At 56.3% G+C, this 13,330-nt stretch overlaps 1 protein-coding gene across 7 annotated transcripts; it reads left to right on the top strand.

Moving 5' to 3' along the window:
- Nucleotides 1-732: 732 nt before the first annotated feature.
- Nucleotides 733-13,013, top strand: NFATC4 (nuclear factor of activated T cells 4). 7 transcript variants are annotated; one of them, XM_023227387.1, is made up of 11 exons: nt 733-820; nt 1,803-1,931; nt 2,997-4,092; nt 5,910-6,072; nt 6,642-6,841; nt 7,168-7,340; nt 7,795-7,935; nt 9,075-9,130; nt 9,392-9,518; nt 9,711-9,971; nt 11,047-11,465. In XM_023227387.1, exons 1-11 carry the CDS (start codon nt 811-813, stop codon nt 11,112-11,114), a joined length of 2,424 nt encoding a protein of 807 aa, XP_023083155.1. In that variant the 5' UTR covers nt 733-810; the 3' UTR covers nt 11,115-11,465. The 7 variants fall into 7 exon arrangements, with proteins under 7 accessions (XP_023083155.1, XP_023083150.1, XP_023083151.1 ...); XM_023227382.1 differs by having other exon boundaries at nt 9,711-10,292; nt 11,047-11,114; XM_023227386.1 differs by lacking the exon at nt 733-820 and adding an exon at nt 984-1,123.
- Nucleotides 13,014-13,330: the final 317 nt, after the last annotated feature.

The following is a 13,330-nucleotide window of genomic DNA, read 5'->3' as shown; positions in this document are numbered from 1 at the left end:
ATTTCCGAGATGAAGCTGGAAGGGAAATGTAACCTGAGGAGACCAACCAAAGGAAAAAAAAAAAAAAAAAAAAAGAAGAAGAAAATCAAACCAGGCCGCCTCCCGCTCGGCCTCGGAACATTCTTCTCTCCCCGCCGGCCTGGCCTATTCTCCCCGCCCCTCCTGTGTTGTGGCCCTGGGCTCGGAGCCGGGGCAGCTCCGCACGTCACTGGGGTCCCCGGGGGTTGGGGGGGTCCCTTGGGCGGGCCCGAGGGAGGACCGAGGGGAGGAAGGGAAGCCGCCTCGGCTGCAGCGGAGCTCTGGCCCGTCGGGCGAGCCCTCCCTTCTTTCCCCAGTCCCGTAGAGCCTGTTTCTCATTAGAGTAACGGGCGCGGTCCCCGCCCGGCTTCTGGGTGTTTGTAAACGTCTGACCCGGGGCCGTAGCTTAACTGTTTTGTTGCTGGGATGGGGCGGGGTTGGGGGTGCGGCCCTGAACCGGAGGGATTTAGAGACTGGAGACGCTGCCGCTTCTTAGAGAGGTTTGAAACTGTGTGGGAGAAAATGCTAACCACCCTCCCATCCCTCCTACCCACCAGCCTTGCCAGTATCTCCCACCGAGTCACGAATCTCCTAACTCCCTCTCACACAACCCAGGCCTCTCCAAGCCTGACTTTCCCGGAAACTCCAGTCCGTGTCTTCCTTCCTCCTGCAGCCCAGGTGACAGGTGTCCAGCCCGGGGCGGGGAGACCGGGGGAGGGGGGAGCCCACAGGGTCCCGAGGTTTCAGGCCCCTAGTAAACCTGGCAAGGACTTTTAGAAGAGCCGGAGTGGGATGCTATCGGGTCAGAGATTCATTCCAAACTACAGTTCTAGGGAGGAGGGAGTCAACTTCCCGTGGAGGCTAATTCATGGCCCCTCTGGGTGGCTGGGACAAGGGCAGCGGCAAAGCCTGGCCTGGATCTACGCCCATCAAGGGCTGTGGGCCTAGGGACAGTTCTCAAAGACTCTTTGGCTCGGACTGCTCCCAGAGGCATCGAGGCTGGCTAAGCGTTCTTCATCTTTGGGGGTCCTTGAGGAATGGCTAATGGAGGCGCTGATTCGGCAGGGCAAAAGACTTCCAGAAGGCCCGGGCAGAGTAGCCCCAGGCAAGGGACCTGGAAGAATAGCCTTTTCCTCTTCCAAGCAGTTCGGTGCCACTCTGCCCCAGGACCCTCCTGGCGCCAGGCTTGGAGGGAAAGGGGAGGATAAGTAGTTCCGCCTTGCTAGGTGCTATCTACACAGTCTTCAGAACTTAAAAAAGGGTCTTCCATGGGCTCTCTACCCTGAGGGCCCAGGATGTGGCCCCTTTAAAGCTCTCGGACCCAGAACCTTGAACTGAGACTATAGGAGGTGGGGGCTGGGCTCCCTAAGGGAAATGATTGTCACAACGGCGGACCAATAGGCAACATTAGTATCACTCTTGAAGGACCGTTTTCCAATTCAGTTTTTTTTTTTTTTTTTTTTGGGGGGGGGGGTGGAGGGGGGACAGAAGGGGGGAGGGGGGGGGGGGGGGGGGGGGGGGGAGGACGAGGGGCGCGTGGTTTTCCCATCTCATCCCTGGAGGAGGGGCTGGAGCATCCCCGGCAGCCAATCAGGGACAGGCTGGGGGGGGGGCCGCTTTGAAGAAGTTTGGGGGAAAAAAGTTTGGAAAAGTTTCTATAATAACGAGGGGGCTTCTGGAGGGAGGTGGCAGCGACGGAGGAGGGGGCTTCTCAGAGAAAGGGAGGGAGGGAGCCACCCGGGTGAAGATACAGCAGCCTCCTGAGCTCCCCCCCTCCCACCCAGGCCGGGACCTGGGGGCTCCTGCCGGATCCATGGGGGCGGCCAGCTGCGAGGATGAGGAGCTGGAATTTAAGCTGGTGTTCGGGGAGGAAAAGGAGGCCCCCCCGCTGGGCGCGGGGGGATTGGGGGAAGGTTAGTGCGGGGCTGGGAAGGGGTCTTGGGGTCAGTGAGAGGAGGGCCGGGGATCCTGAGTCTGGGGAATTTAAGGCAGCGAGCCTAGGGTGGGGGGTGAGGGAGTCAGAGGTCGAAGGGAGTCTGAGGAGCTTGTTGGCCTGCGGAAGTGAGGCTGGGGGCCCGGGCACCACTTTCTCCTTTTTAGGTCGTGACTGGGGTGGGGGTGGGGGTGCTGTTGGCTGTGCGCCGCCTCCCGGCTGGGCCGCCTGTCACTGAACTGGGGGGCGGGCGGGAACGGCGGCCCCAAGAGCACCAGGCGCCGCCAGGGAAAGGGGAGGTTCGGCGCTGGAGCTGGCGGCTGGCAGCCTGAGCCCTGGCCGGGCCGACTGGACGCCCGGGGCTGGGGGCGCTGTCAGGCCTCGCCGGGGCGCCCCTCCCCCTCCCCCGTCTGGCCGCAATGAGAGGCAGATGGCGGGGACCGAGCCGGGGGCGGCGGCTGCCGCTCGCACGAATCCGCGCTGCCCGCTGCCCCCCTTCCCCCGGCTGGGCCCGGCACGCATCACCCCCTCGGCTGCACCTCCGCCCCCAGATGGCGGGGAGAGAGGGAGGAGCCACCTCCCCTCGTCACCACAGCCCTGACGCCCCCCTCCCCTCTGGCCATGGTTGCGATGGCAACTGGGGCTCCATGCCAGCGCCGTTTAGGGGTTTGGGAACCGCTGCTAATTGGGTTCATGTGTGAGTCGCCCCCAGTCCAGCCCAGTGCCTCAAGAAACAGGCCTCCAGGCCCAGCCCCAGCTCCAGCCCCTCTGGACCCACCTCTCTCACCTTAAGACCCACCAGATCGAGTACCCTCGTTCCCAGGATCCAGGGGCCAGTGGGCAAAGGCCTGGTATGCCTGCTTCAATCTCCTCCTCTTCCCAGGTCCAACTCTGCTTTAGTCTTGTGGCTCAGAAGGTCTCCTTGCTGAGGGGCAGGGAGCATAGAAGGACTTGGGGCCTGGGGCCTGGCCACTTAAGGAACCTAGCCATCTCACCTGCTTCTCTCTTTCCCCCTCTCCCTCTGCTCCTCTTTCCATTTTGACAGAACTGGACTCAGAGGATGCCCCGCCATGCTGCCGTCTGGCCTTGGGAGAGCCCCCTCCCTATGGCGCTGCACCTATCGGTATTCCCCGACCTCCACCCCCTCGGCCTGGCATGCATTCACCACCGCCGCGCCCAGCCCCCTCACCTGGTACCTGGGAGAGCCAGCCCGCCCGGTCGGTGAGGCTGGGAGGACCAGGAGGGGGTGCTGGGGGTGCTGGGGGTGGCCGTGTTCTCGAGTGTCCCAGCATCCGCATCACCTCCATCTCTCCCACGCCGGAGCCGCCGGCGGCGCTGGAGGACAACCCTGATACCTGGGGGGACGGCTCTCCTAGAGATTACCCCCCACCAGAAGGCTTTGGAGGCTACCGAGAGGCAGGGGGCCAGGGTGGGGGGGCCTTCTTCAGCCCAAGCCCTGGCAGCAGCAGCCTGTCCTCCTGGAGCTTCTTCTCCGATGCCTCTGACGAGGCAGCCCTGTATGCAGCCTGCGACGAGGTGGAGTCTGAGCTAAATGAGGCGGCCTCCCGCTTTGGCCTGGGCTCCCCGCTGCCCTCGCCCAGGGCCTCCCCTCGGCCATGGACCCCCGAAGATCCCTGGAGCCTGTATGGTCCAAGCCCCGGAGGCCGAGGGCCAGAGGATAACTGGCTACTCCTCAGTGCTCCTGGGCCCACCCCAGCCTCCCCCAGGCCTGCCTCTCCATGTGGCAAGCGGCGCTATTCCAGCTCGGGAACCCCATCTTCAGCCTCCCCAGCTCTGTCCCGCCGTGGCAGCCTGGGTGAAGAGGGGTCTGAGCCACCTCCACCACCCCCGTTGCCTCTGGCCCGGGATCCTGGCTCCCCTGGTCCCTTTGACTATGTGGGGGCCCCACCAGCTGAGAGCATCCCTCAGAAGACCCGGCGGACTTCCAGCGAGCAGGCGGTGGCTCTGCCTCGGTCTGAGGAGCCTGCCCCATGCAATGGGAAGCTGCCCTTGGGAGCAGAGGAGTCTGTGGCTCCTCCAGGAGGTCCCCGGAAGGAGGTGGCTGGCATGGACTACCTGGCAGTGCCCTCCCCACTCGCTTGGTCCAAGGCCCGGATTGGGGGACACAGCCCTATATTCAGGTGAGGGTTGCGCCTGGCACCACCGCTGTCTCCAGCCATTCCACTAGGGGAGCAGGAGGGTCAAGGGATGGATTTGAAGACATTAGTTTCACGCCCTCTGAATTTCAAAAGAGAATCTGCAACCACCTTAGCAGCTGCCAACTACCTGGTTTAAAAGAGAATTAGAAAAAAAGTGCACCTCTGGATGATTTACAAAAGGGCAACAGTTCCCTGTGGGCCAATTAGAAAAAGCCCATCAACCCTCCCACCCCCAGCTATTGTAGGAGGATCAACTAGGTTAAGGAGGTGTTCCTATAGCCTATAGAGTGCTCCCAAGACCAAGCTCTGCACTGGCATGTGGCTGAGTGTGGAACTTGGGCTGGATTTCAGCCTTCCACTCTGGCCCTTTCAATAGGTGCCAGACCTAAGCAGATTTCCACTCTGTGGCAGGAAATTCCCCTTCTCCATTCCTCAATTTCTAGAGCCTGACCTAGCGGCTTAAAAGTATAGCTGCTAACTTGAATAAAATAGCAGATATTTGCAAGTCAAATAATTCACATTAAAACTTGCAGTTCTATTCCTTCCACTCTCAGATATTCTTGCCCATTTCAATAATCCTAAATCTTGAGCTGGTTCTGTCCAGAAACGTTTCTAGGGGAAAGAAATGTTAACACTGGTACCCCTGGGTTTCCCACAGGGCAAAGTTTCTCAACCTCAGCGCTATTAATTCAGCACTACTGTTTTGAGCAAGATAATTCTTTGTTGTGTGGGGGTGTACTGGACATTGTAGGATGGTTTAGCAGCATCCCTGGCCTCTACTCATTAGATACTAGTAGCACCCACTCCCCTAGTTGGGAAAACCAAAAATGTCTTCAGATGTTGCCAAATATCTGGGCAATTACTTGGGGGGCAATTACCAGTTGAGATCCAATGTCCTAGGGTATCAGGGAGCACAACACAGGGTAAGTTGTCCCATCTGAAACCCTTAGCTCCCTGGAACTCCACCTATCAAGCCCCAACTAGTGGAAAGGGAGCTGGCTTGGGAGCAGAATGTACTCAGTCCTAGTTCTGTCAGTAGCTGCTGGCTTCAGTTTCTTTTTTTTTTTTTCTTTGAGACAGTGTCTTGCTCTGTCACCAAGACTCGAGTGCAGTGGTGTGATCTCAGCCTCCACCTCCCTGGGCTCAAGCGATCCTCCTGCCTCAGCAGGAGTAGCTGGGACTACAGGAGCACCAACACGCCCGGCTACTTTTTGCATTTTTTGTAGAGACGGGGTTTCACCATGTTGCCCAGGCTGGTCTCAAACTCCTGGGCTCAAGCCATCTTCACAACGCCCCCACCCCTGCCTTGACCTCCCAAAGTGCTGGGATTATAGGTGTGAGCCAACGTGCCTCAATTTTTTAATTTGTAAAACAAAGGGTTCATATCTGAGGCCTTTTCTGGTCTGAGGCAGCAATTCTTTGTTCTTTCCATCCAGGTCTAGGGATTGAGATGGGCTTGAGAATTCTCGGTATCCAAGTGAATCCTTCCCACCCCAACCCCTGGGCTCAGAGCTGGGAAGAAGAGAGTTTTAGGCCTGTTGTCAGCTTTCACACTTGAAGAGGCTCTGTCCCCTACTTCCCCTTGCTTCTGGACTTTTGGATTTCTTCATTTCTTTGTACTTTTTATAGTTTTAAAAAAATTCTTTTTTCCCTTCTTTTCACAAGTGTTGATGTACTTCTTTATTTCGTCTGTGCTTTCTTTTCTCTCAGAGCCATACTCCCTCCTCCCTCACAGATCCAGTGCGGGCCTGACTGGGGTCTGAGGCTGCACATGATCAATGCTCTTCTCTCCCACCCAGGACCTCTGCCCTACCCCCACTGGACTGGCCTCTGCCCAGCCAATATGAGCAGCTGGAGCTGAGGATCGAGGTACAGCCTAGAGCCCACCACCGGGCCCACTATGAGACAGAAGGCAGCCGTGGAGCTGTCAAAGCTGCCCCTGGCGGTCACCCCGTAGTCAAGGTAAAGGACAGAGAGCAGGCCTGATATCCTTTCTCCTCTCCCAGATGGGTTCCAGCTATGCAGATACATGGCACTGCCCTTTCCCACACTCTTTCTCAGCTCTGACCCTGCAGGCAGCCTGGGGGAGGGGCTGGAGTTGGGGGAGGAGGGGTGCAAGGACCCGGATATACTTTCTACTCCTCTGTCCTTCCACCCCCACTCAGCTCATCCCATGGGACATCAGCCTCATGTCTACTCTGGAAAATGGTGGCCTGCCAGATATGGGGGAGGGTTTAGGCTGAGGCCAAAAGTCACTGGGAGTTAAGTTTTCTCTATATTGAGTTGGGCCAGTCTCTTTGGAGGCTCTTCTGCCTTTGCCCAGCCCACTTTGGGCTTTATTCCAAGAAAAACACTGTGAACTCCAGGCCATGTTTTCTCCACAACGGGTGCCCAGTTCCCCAAGGGATTCCCTTGCAGGATATCCTTTATCTTTCACCATTCTCATCCCATTGTGGACTGAAAATCTAGGGATGAATAAAGGGTGAGGTGGTAGGGATTTCAATGAAGTGGCCCCTTTCTCCCTCTGCCAGCTCCTAGGCTACAGTGAGAAGCCACTGACCCTACAGATGTTCATTGGCACTGCAGATGAAAGGAACCTGCGGCCTCATGCCTTCTATCAGGTGCACCGTATCACAGGCAAGATGGTGGCCACAGCCAGCTATGAAGCCGTAGTCAGTGGCACCAAGGTGTTGGAGATGACTCTGCTGCCTGAGAACAACATGGCGGCCAAGTAAGTCCCATGCAACTTCCCCTCAGTCTGCAGGCTTTATACTAGCTTTCTCCATTGGGCCTATGCTAGCCCACTTCTTCCTTTTCCCAGAAGAGGTAGACCTTATTCCTAGGAGCTGGCTTCAGGCCTACCCACCATCTGGAAGAGGACTTTTGGGGATGCGGGGGTACCCCAGAGAGGCCATCTCTGGGTTAGAAAATAACCTCCTAGGCACTCATTGAAAGTCATTCAGGGCTTTGGATGGAGGGCGGGAACTTCCCTCTTTAGGGATGTATCACCATTCTGGCTTCAGCTAGGAGGGCTTGCCATCCATCCTTTGCCTCCAGCATTGACTGTGCGGGAATCCTGAAGCTTCGGAATTCAGACATTGAGCTTCGGAAGGGTGAGACGGACATCGGGCGCAAAAACACACGTGTGCGACTGGTGTTCCGGGTACACGTGCCCCAGGGCGGCGGGAAGGTCGTCTCGGTGCAGGCAGCGTCGGTGCCCATCGAGTGCTGTGAGCAAAGAGGCCCTGGGCCATCTCTCTGTCTCTTGCAACTCTTCTCTGTGTGTGTCTGTCTGCCCATTCCCTCTGCAGCGTCCTGTGCCCTGTCTGTCCTGGGTAGCCCTATAGAGGACTCAGGCTTTATTTCTATGCTAGTTTGCCCCTGCCACAGACTCTGTCTCTGGGGTGGCCCAGAGTGACCCTGGACCCTATCTGTTCCTGGGGTGCCCTGTGCCCTTGTTTGGGAAACTCCCTGGTCTACCCTGTTTAACCCTCTCTCTGCTCTGGGAGTGGCCCCTTACATGGTGTGTGTGACTCCGTGGATATTACTGGTTTATTTGTGTGTCTACTGCTGAGGAGGGCTCCCTCAGAACCCTGTGGCAGTTTTTCCAAAGTGGGTGGGGGTAGAGGAGGCCACCTCTCCATGCCCAGCCCAGACAGTCCCCTTCCTTGCACTGCTCTGCAGCCCAGCGCTCAGCTCAGGAGCTGCCCCAGGTGGAGGCCTACAGCCCTAGTGCCTGCTCTGTGAGAGGAGGCGAGGAACTAGTACTGACTGGCTCCAACTTCCTGCCGGACTCCAAGGTGGTGTTCATTGAGAGGGGTCCTGGTGAGTACCTGCTGGGGAGGGGAGGGCAGGCAGGGAGAGCTTGGGAGTGGCAGGTGAAATATCTCTGGCATTGTCACTAAACTAGCCAGTGGCGCCTCAGTTTTTTTATTTGTAAAATGGGACAGACAGACTACCCTTTCTATTATACTGTCTGCTTTCCATGTGGGATGCGTATGACAACAATCTAAAATATTGAGTATGCTGAACAAATGGAAGCGATGTACATTCTGTCTATTAAAGAGGAGTCTGCTTTGAGATAATTTACCCCATGTAGATAGGCTCCCCGCTGGGCCCCTCTTGAGTTATGGGCAGTGATTAACAGAGCCTGTTAGGTGCCCCGAGATGGAGCTGCAGGAGTGGAGGAAGGGAAGACTGAGGGTTCAAGTTGCCGGCACCAACCTGAGGCCTTTGCCCTTTCCAAACACGGCTCACCAAGAGCCTCAGTCCCTATATTCTATTTTTTTTTTTTTTGTAGCAGGGTCTCACTTTGTCACCCAGGCGAGTGCAGTGATGCAATCACGGCTCACTGCAGCCTCAACCTCCTGGGCTCAAGCAATCCTCCAAAAATATTTTGTGTGGAGATAGGGTCTCCCCATGTTGCCCAGGCTCAAACTCCTGGACTCAAGGGATCTTTCCACCTTGGCCTCCCAAGGTGGGAGTGGTGGGTGGTGTGATTTATAGGCATGAGCCACTGCATCTGGCCCCTATATCCAAATTTAGCATCCTAGGACCATGTCAGAGCTTCTCTAGAGATTCTGGGTCATGATACTTGAAGGTCTCATTGCCTTCTGTCAAGCTAGGACCCTTGCCTACCTTTGGTCTTCCTATCATGGGAGAGAATGTTTGGAGTTGGGTGGGAGGGCTCAAGAGTTGCTTCCAGTACTGACTCCCTCTAGTTTCTGGGCTGGTCCTGCCATTTCCCTTGGTCTCAGTTTGCTTCCCTGTACCTTGAGGATAGTTTAAAACCCTACCTCTTCTACTCATATTAAGTTAACATGCAGTGAGCTCCTCTGTGTGTCAGATCTTCTAGGGCCTTCTGAATTTGGCCTTGGCTCTAACAGGAGGGGAAATGGCAGAGAACTAGGGCAGGGGCCAGGGGCGCTGGAGTTGGGCTGTAGCTCTCTGTTCCCTCTGGACAGATGGGAAGCTGCAATGGGAGGAGGAGGCCACAGTGAACCGACTGCAGAGCAATGAGGTACCAGTGTCACTAGGATACCTCCCGGCGGGGGGCGGGGTGGGAGAAGGCAGGGGATTCTCAGCTGGGTCCTCTTGCTCATGGGAGTGGACTTTTCTGGAGGAGGTAGACTGGCCATTCTGTAAGCAGGTGCATCTCTAGGGAATGAACTTTGCATCTTAGGAAATGGAGAAAGCTAGGAGGTGGAGTCTGGGTCCCTGGAAAGGCTGGGCTAAGCCCAGATGCCTGAGGGCTCCCTGCCTCATTTTTACTCTTGCCTAGGTGACGCTGACCCTGACTGTCCCTGAGTACAGCAACAAGAGGGTGTCCCGGCCAGTTCAGGTCTACTTTTATGTCTCCAATGGGCGGAGGAAACGCAGTCCTACCCAAAGTTTCAAGTTTCTGCCTGGTGCGCTCTGGGACAGCCCATGGTGGGGGTATAGGGATATGGTGAGCTGGAGCAGGGGCAGAGGGAAGCAGTGTCCATCATGAGGGGCCAAGGGGTAAATGGAACCTGGGAGGAGCAGGCGCCTGGAAGATGTGCAGTGTGGAGACTACCAGACCTCTCACCAGCATGTCCTCCCACTTCTTGTCTTCCCAGTGATCTGCAAAGAGGAGCCCCTACCGGACTCATCTCTGCGGGGCTTCCCTTCAGCATCGGCACCCCCCTTTGGCACTGACATGGACTTCTCACCACCCAGGCCCCCCTACCCCTCCTATCCCCATGAAGACCCTGCTTACGAAACTCCTTACCTATCAGAAGGCTTCGGCTATGGCATGCCCCCTCTGTACCCCCAGACGGGGCCCCCACCATCCTACAGACCGGGCCTGCGGATGTTCCCTGAGACTAGGGGTACCACAGGTTGTGCCCAACCACCTCCAGTCTCCTTCCTTCCCCGCCCCTTCCCTAGTGACCCCTATGGAGGGCGGGGCTCCTCTTTTCCCCTGGGGCTGCCATTCTCTCCTCCAGCCCCCTTTCGGCCTCCTCTTCCTGCATCCCCACCGCTTGAAGGCCCCTTCCCTTCCCAGAGTGATGTGCATCCCCTACCTGCTGAGGGCTACAATAAGGTAGGGCCAGGCTATGGCCCTGGGGAGGGGGCTCCGGAGCAGGAGAAATCCAGGGGTGGCTACAGCAGCGGCTTCCGAGACAGTGTCCCTATCCAGGGTATCACGCTGGAGGAAGGTGGGTGTGGGACTGAGGGCTGTGAGTATGAGTGTGTGCAAGAGATTGCTGTGCATGTTTGCTGAGGGCTGGAGCTGGGCTTTTCCGAGATTGGGCATCCCTGGTCTCTCAGGGCCAGTTGGAGGTTCCCAGGTGGCATGTTCTTGATTCCTGTGGCTGCCTGAATCCAATTAACTGAATTCTGAAGGGTGCATGGGGTAACTGTCTCAGCCTTTCTTCTGCCTCTGCCTCTGTCCTCTGCTCCAAATCATAAAATCTTAGAGCTAGAAGCACTTTCAAGATCATTCTATCCCGCTCACTCCATTTGCAAGTTCAGGCACTGAGTTCCAGAGCGGGGTGGTAGCTTGCTGAGGTCCCAAACACACTTGCATTGCCTCAGCTTTCCCCTAAACATGGTGTCTGTGGTCAGGGTTGGTGAGGAGGAGCTTTCCTGTTTTGCCTCTCCTTCCTCCCATTGGCTATACCCATCTCTGGCCCTACTGATACCGATTCCCCTGACATTTCAGGCTAAGCCAGCAGGAAAGGGCTAGGACAGGCGCCTGGGAGCCCACATGGAGGGAGTTGGGCAAGATTTGATTCGGAGCAGGTGTCAAGACACGTTGGGGAAACTGAGGCCCAGTGGAAGAGAAGCCAGTAGAGGAGGAATCTAGAGGCCTCCTAGATTAAGGCCTGCCTGGAATGGATTGGGGGTGGGTCTTTGGAAAAGGAGGGGACCCACCTCTAGCCCAGTCTCTCAACTGCCCCTCCTTTACAGTGAGTGAGATCATTGGCCGAGACCTGAGTGGCTTCCCTGCACCTCCTGGAGACGAGCCTCCTGCTTGAACCACCTGAACTGTCATCACACGGCAACCCCAGCCCCAGCCTCAGCCCTACCCCCTTTCCCTCCTTCCTGGAGTGGTGGCTACAGAAGCTTGGGGCCAATCCTGGCTCCTCTTTCCCCAGCTTCTGTTTGTCTCACTGTCTTCCCTCCCCTCCCCCAGCTGAGGTGTGGCCCCCAGGCCTGGTGCTGCCTTGGAGGGCTGGGGGAAGTAGCTGTGGAGGAGGGAGGAGGGTGGAGACTGAGGCTAGGTGCCAGAATGGACTGGAGTGAAGGCATGTCTAGAGTGTGGGCAGGCTGTTGTGCTGGGAAGCTGGGGACATGTTGATGGTAATAAACTGCTCAATGACCAGTGCTTCAGGCTCCAGAGCTCTTTGGAGAGACGGGTTGGGGCAGCTTACTCCAGCCCTGGCCCAAGGAGGCCCAGAAGTTGGAAAGAGATGGAATGTGGCTGGGAACATTGCATCCCAAAGAGCTCAGTGGAGGAGGCTGGGGAAGGCATGAGGGGGCTAGGAGGCTCCTTGACTGGGGCCAGGATTGGGGGCCAGGGCTTGAGTAGGCCTCTCCACCCTCCTCCTTGAGGGTCCAGATTCCTTAGGAGCTTTGGGATGGGGCCCAGGAGGCTGCATTTTTCAAGCTCCTTAGTCTTGCCACCACACAGGTGATTCTGATCCATAGCCAAGAAGAGGACACACTGATATAGTTGATCTCTCTCATTTACAAAGGAGGATTCTAAGATTCAGAGAGGGAATCTTAGATAATGAGGTCACGTAGATAATCAGCAGCATGTTGAATTGCACTCCTGCACTCCTGGGCTCCTGTCCCCCGCCCTCATTCAGACACGCTGACTCAGGAGGTCCAGGCCTCTGAGGCTTCTCTCCCTGGAGTGAGGGTGGAGGTGAGGGAGAGCTAGCACAAGCTCTCCCTCTGGATCCTCCACTCCTGGGGATTATGAAGACATTCTGGAAAGATTTGTGCTTCAGAGGTAGACTGCAGAAAGCAAACAGTCTACCCAGCAGCTCTGAATGTCACCTGCCCTGGGAATCACAGCACTGTATGAGTTCCTGGCCTATCCTGCAAATATACCCATGCTGGCCTTCTAAATAGCTGGTACATCCATCACCACTGATGGGCCTGGGCTGGAAACCTGGTTTGTCCCCTGTCTTGATGGCCTACGAGAGGCCAAGTCCCATTGGGCTGGGGAAAGTCACTTTGTCTGTCTTGTTCACCTGGAGCCTGACACACAGTAGTTAGTGAGTACAGATAGCTTGAGTTGGCTAGGCTTGGCTGCAGGGGGACATGCCTAAAAGACATTCAGGGTGTTTGCACTTGGGAAACTTGCCTCACCTTCAGGCTGGTGGGGCCTGTCTATGCCCAATGAGTGCAGGCAGTCCTAGCGAGTACTCAGGAGAGCAGGGGTGGGTGTGACAGAGGCTGGCTGTGGATTGGGGGACAACAGAACCAGAGTAACTCCTCACCTGTTGCTGCTTTGCAATGAGTTTCCTTTACCTTCATGGAACACAAGCTGCTGTGAACCAAATTGACATCAAGTGATTAGCTCCTGGGCCTTGGTTGCTTTTCAAAGATCCCCTTCAGCCCCTTGCCAGAGTCATTGTCCCATAATCACCATGTCAGAAGGAACCCTAGGGCATTCGTGTCCTATTTAGCAATCTTCAGCACCACCTCTAAGATCTCTGACAGAGGGTGGGTTAGCCTCTGTGTAAACAAAAAGCTGTTAGGACTTGTTGCCTCTCAAGGTGGACTGTTCTGCTTTCTGCCAAGACACTGCCATTCATGCATTGTCAAGATATTTATTAAACAGCTGCAAAGTGCCAGCCAGTGGGTCCTGGAGGAATCTGTAGCCTCATGGGGCAAAAGTAAATAAACAGCTCATAACAATTCAAACTAAATATTTTTTGGAGAGAGTACATTAGACCGTGAGGAGTCAGTGAACAATGTGTGTGTGTGTGTGTGTGTGTGTGTGTGTGTGTGTGTGTCAGAGAGAGAGAGAGAGAGGGTCTTGCTCTAGTGTCCAGGCTGGAGTGCAGTGGCAGGATCACAGCTCATTGCAGCCTCAAATTGCTGGGCTCAAGTTATCCTCTGGCATTAGCCTCCCAAAGTGCTGGGATTATAGGCATGAACCACTGTGCCTGCCTTCAGTGAACAACTTTTTTCTTTCCCTGCTTGCTCCTTCATCCACCACCCTCCTCCTGGGTAGTGG

This window comes from Piliocolobus tephrosceles, chromosome 6 (assembly GCF_002776525.5).
Source record: "Piliocolobus tephrosceles isolate RC106 chromosome 6, ASM277652v3, whole genome shotgun sequence".
Taxonomy (NCBI): domain Eukaryota; kingdom Metazoa; phylum Chordata; class Mammalia; order Primates; family Cercopithecidae; genus Piliocolobus; species Piliocolobus tephrosceles.
This window is presented reverse-complemented; position numbering and strand designations above follow the sequence as displayed.

Bases quoted from the DNA above. Each gene is read 5' to 3' on its own strand.
- NFATC4 (XM_023227381.1), top strand. From the start codon at position 1,063: ATGGAGGCGCTGATTCGGCAGGGCAAAAGACTTCCAGAAGGCCCGGGC. The intron at 6,842-7,167 runs GTAAGTCCCATG...CTTTGCCTCCAG, and splicing joins GAGAACAACATGGCGGCCAA to CATTGACTGTGCGGGAATCC. The intron at 7,936-9,074 runs GTGAGTACCTGC...CCCTCTGGACAG, and splicing joins GTTCATTGAGAGGGGTCCTG to ATGGGAAGCTGCAATGGGAG.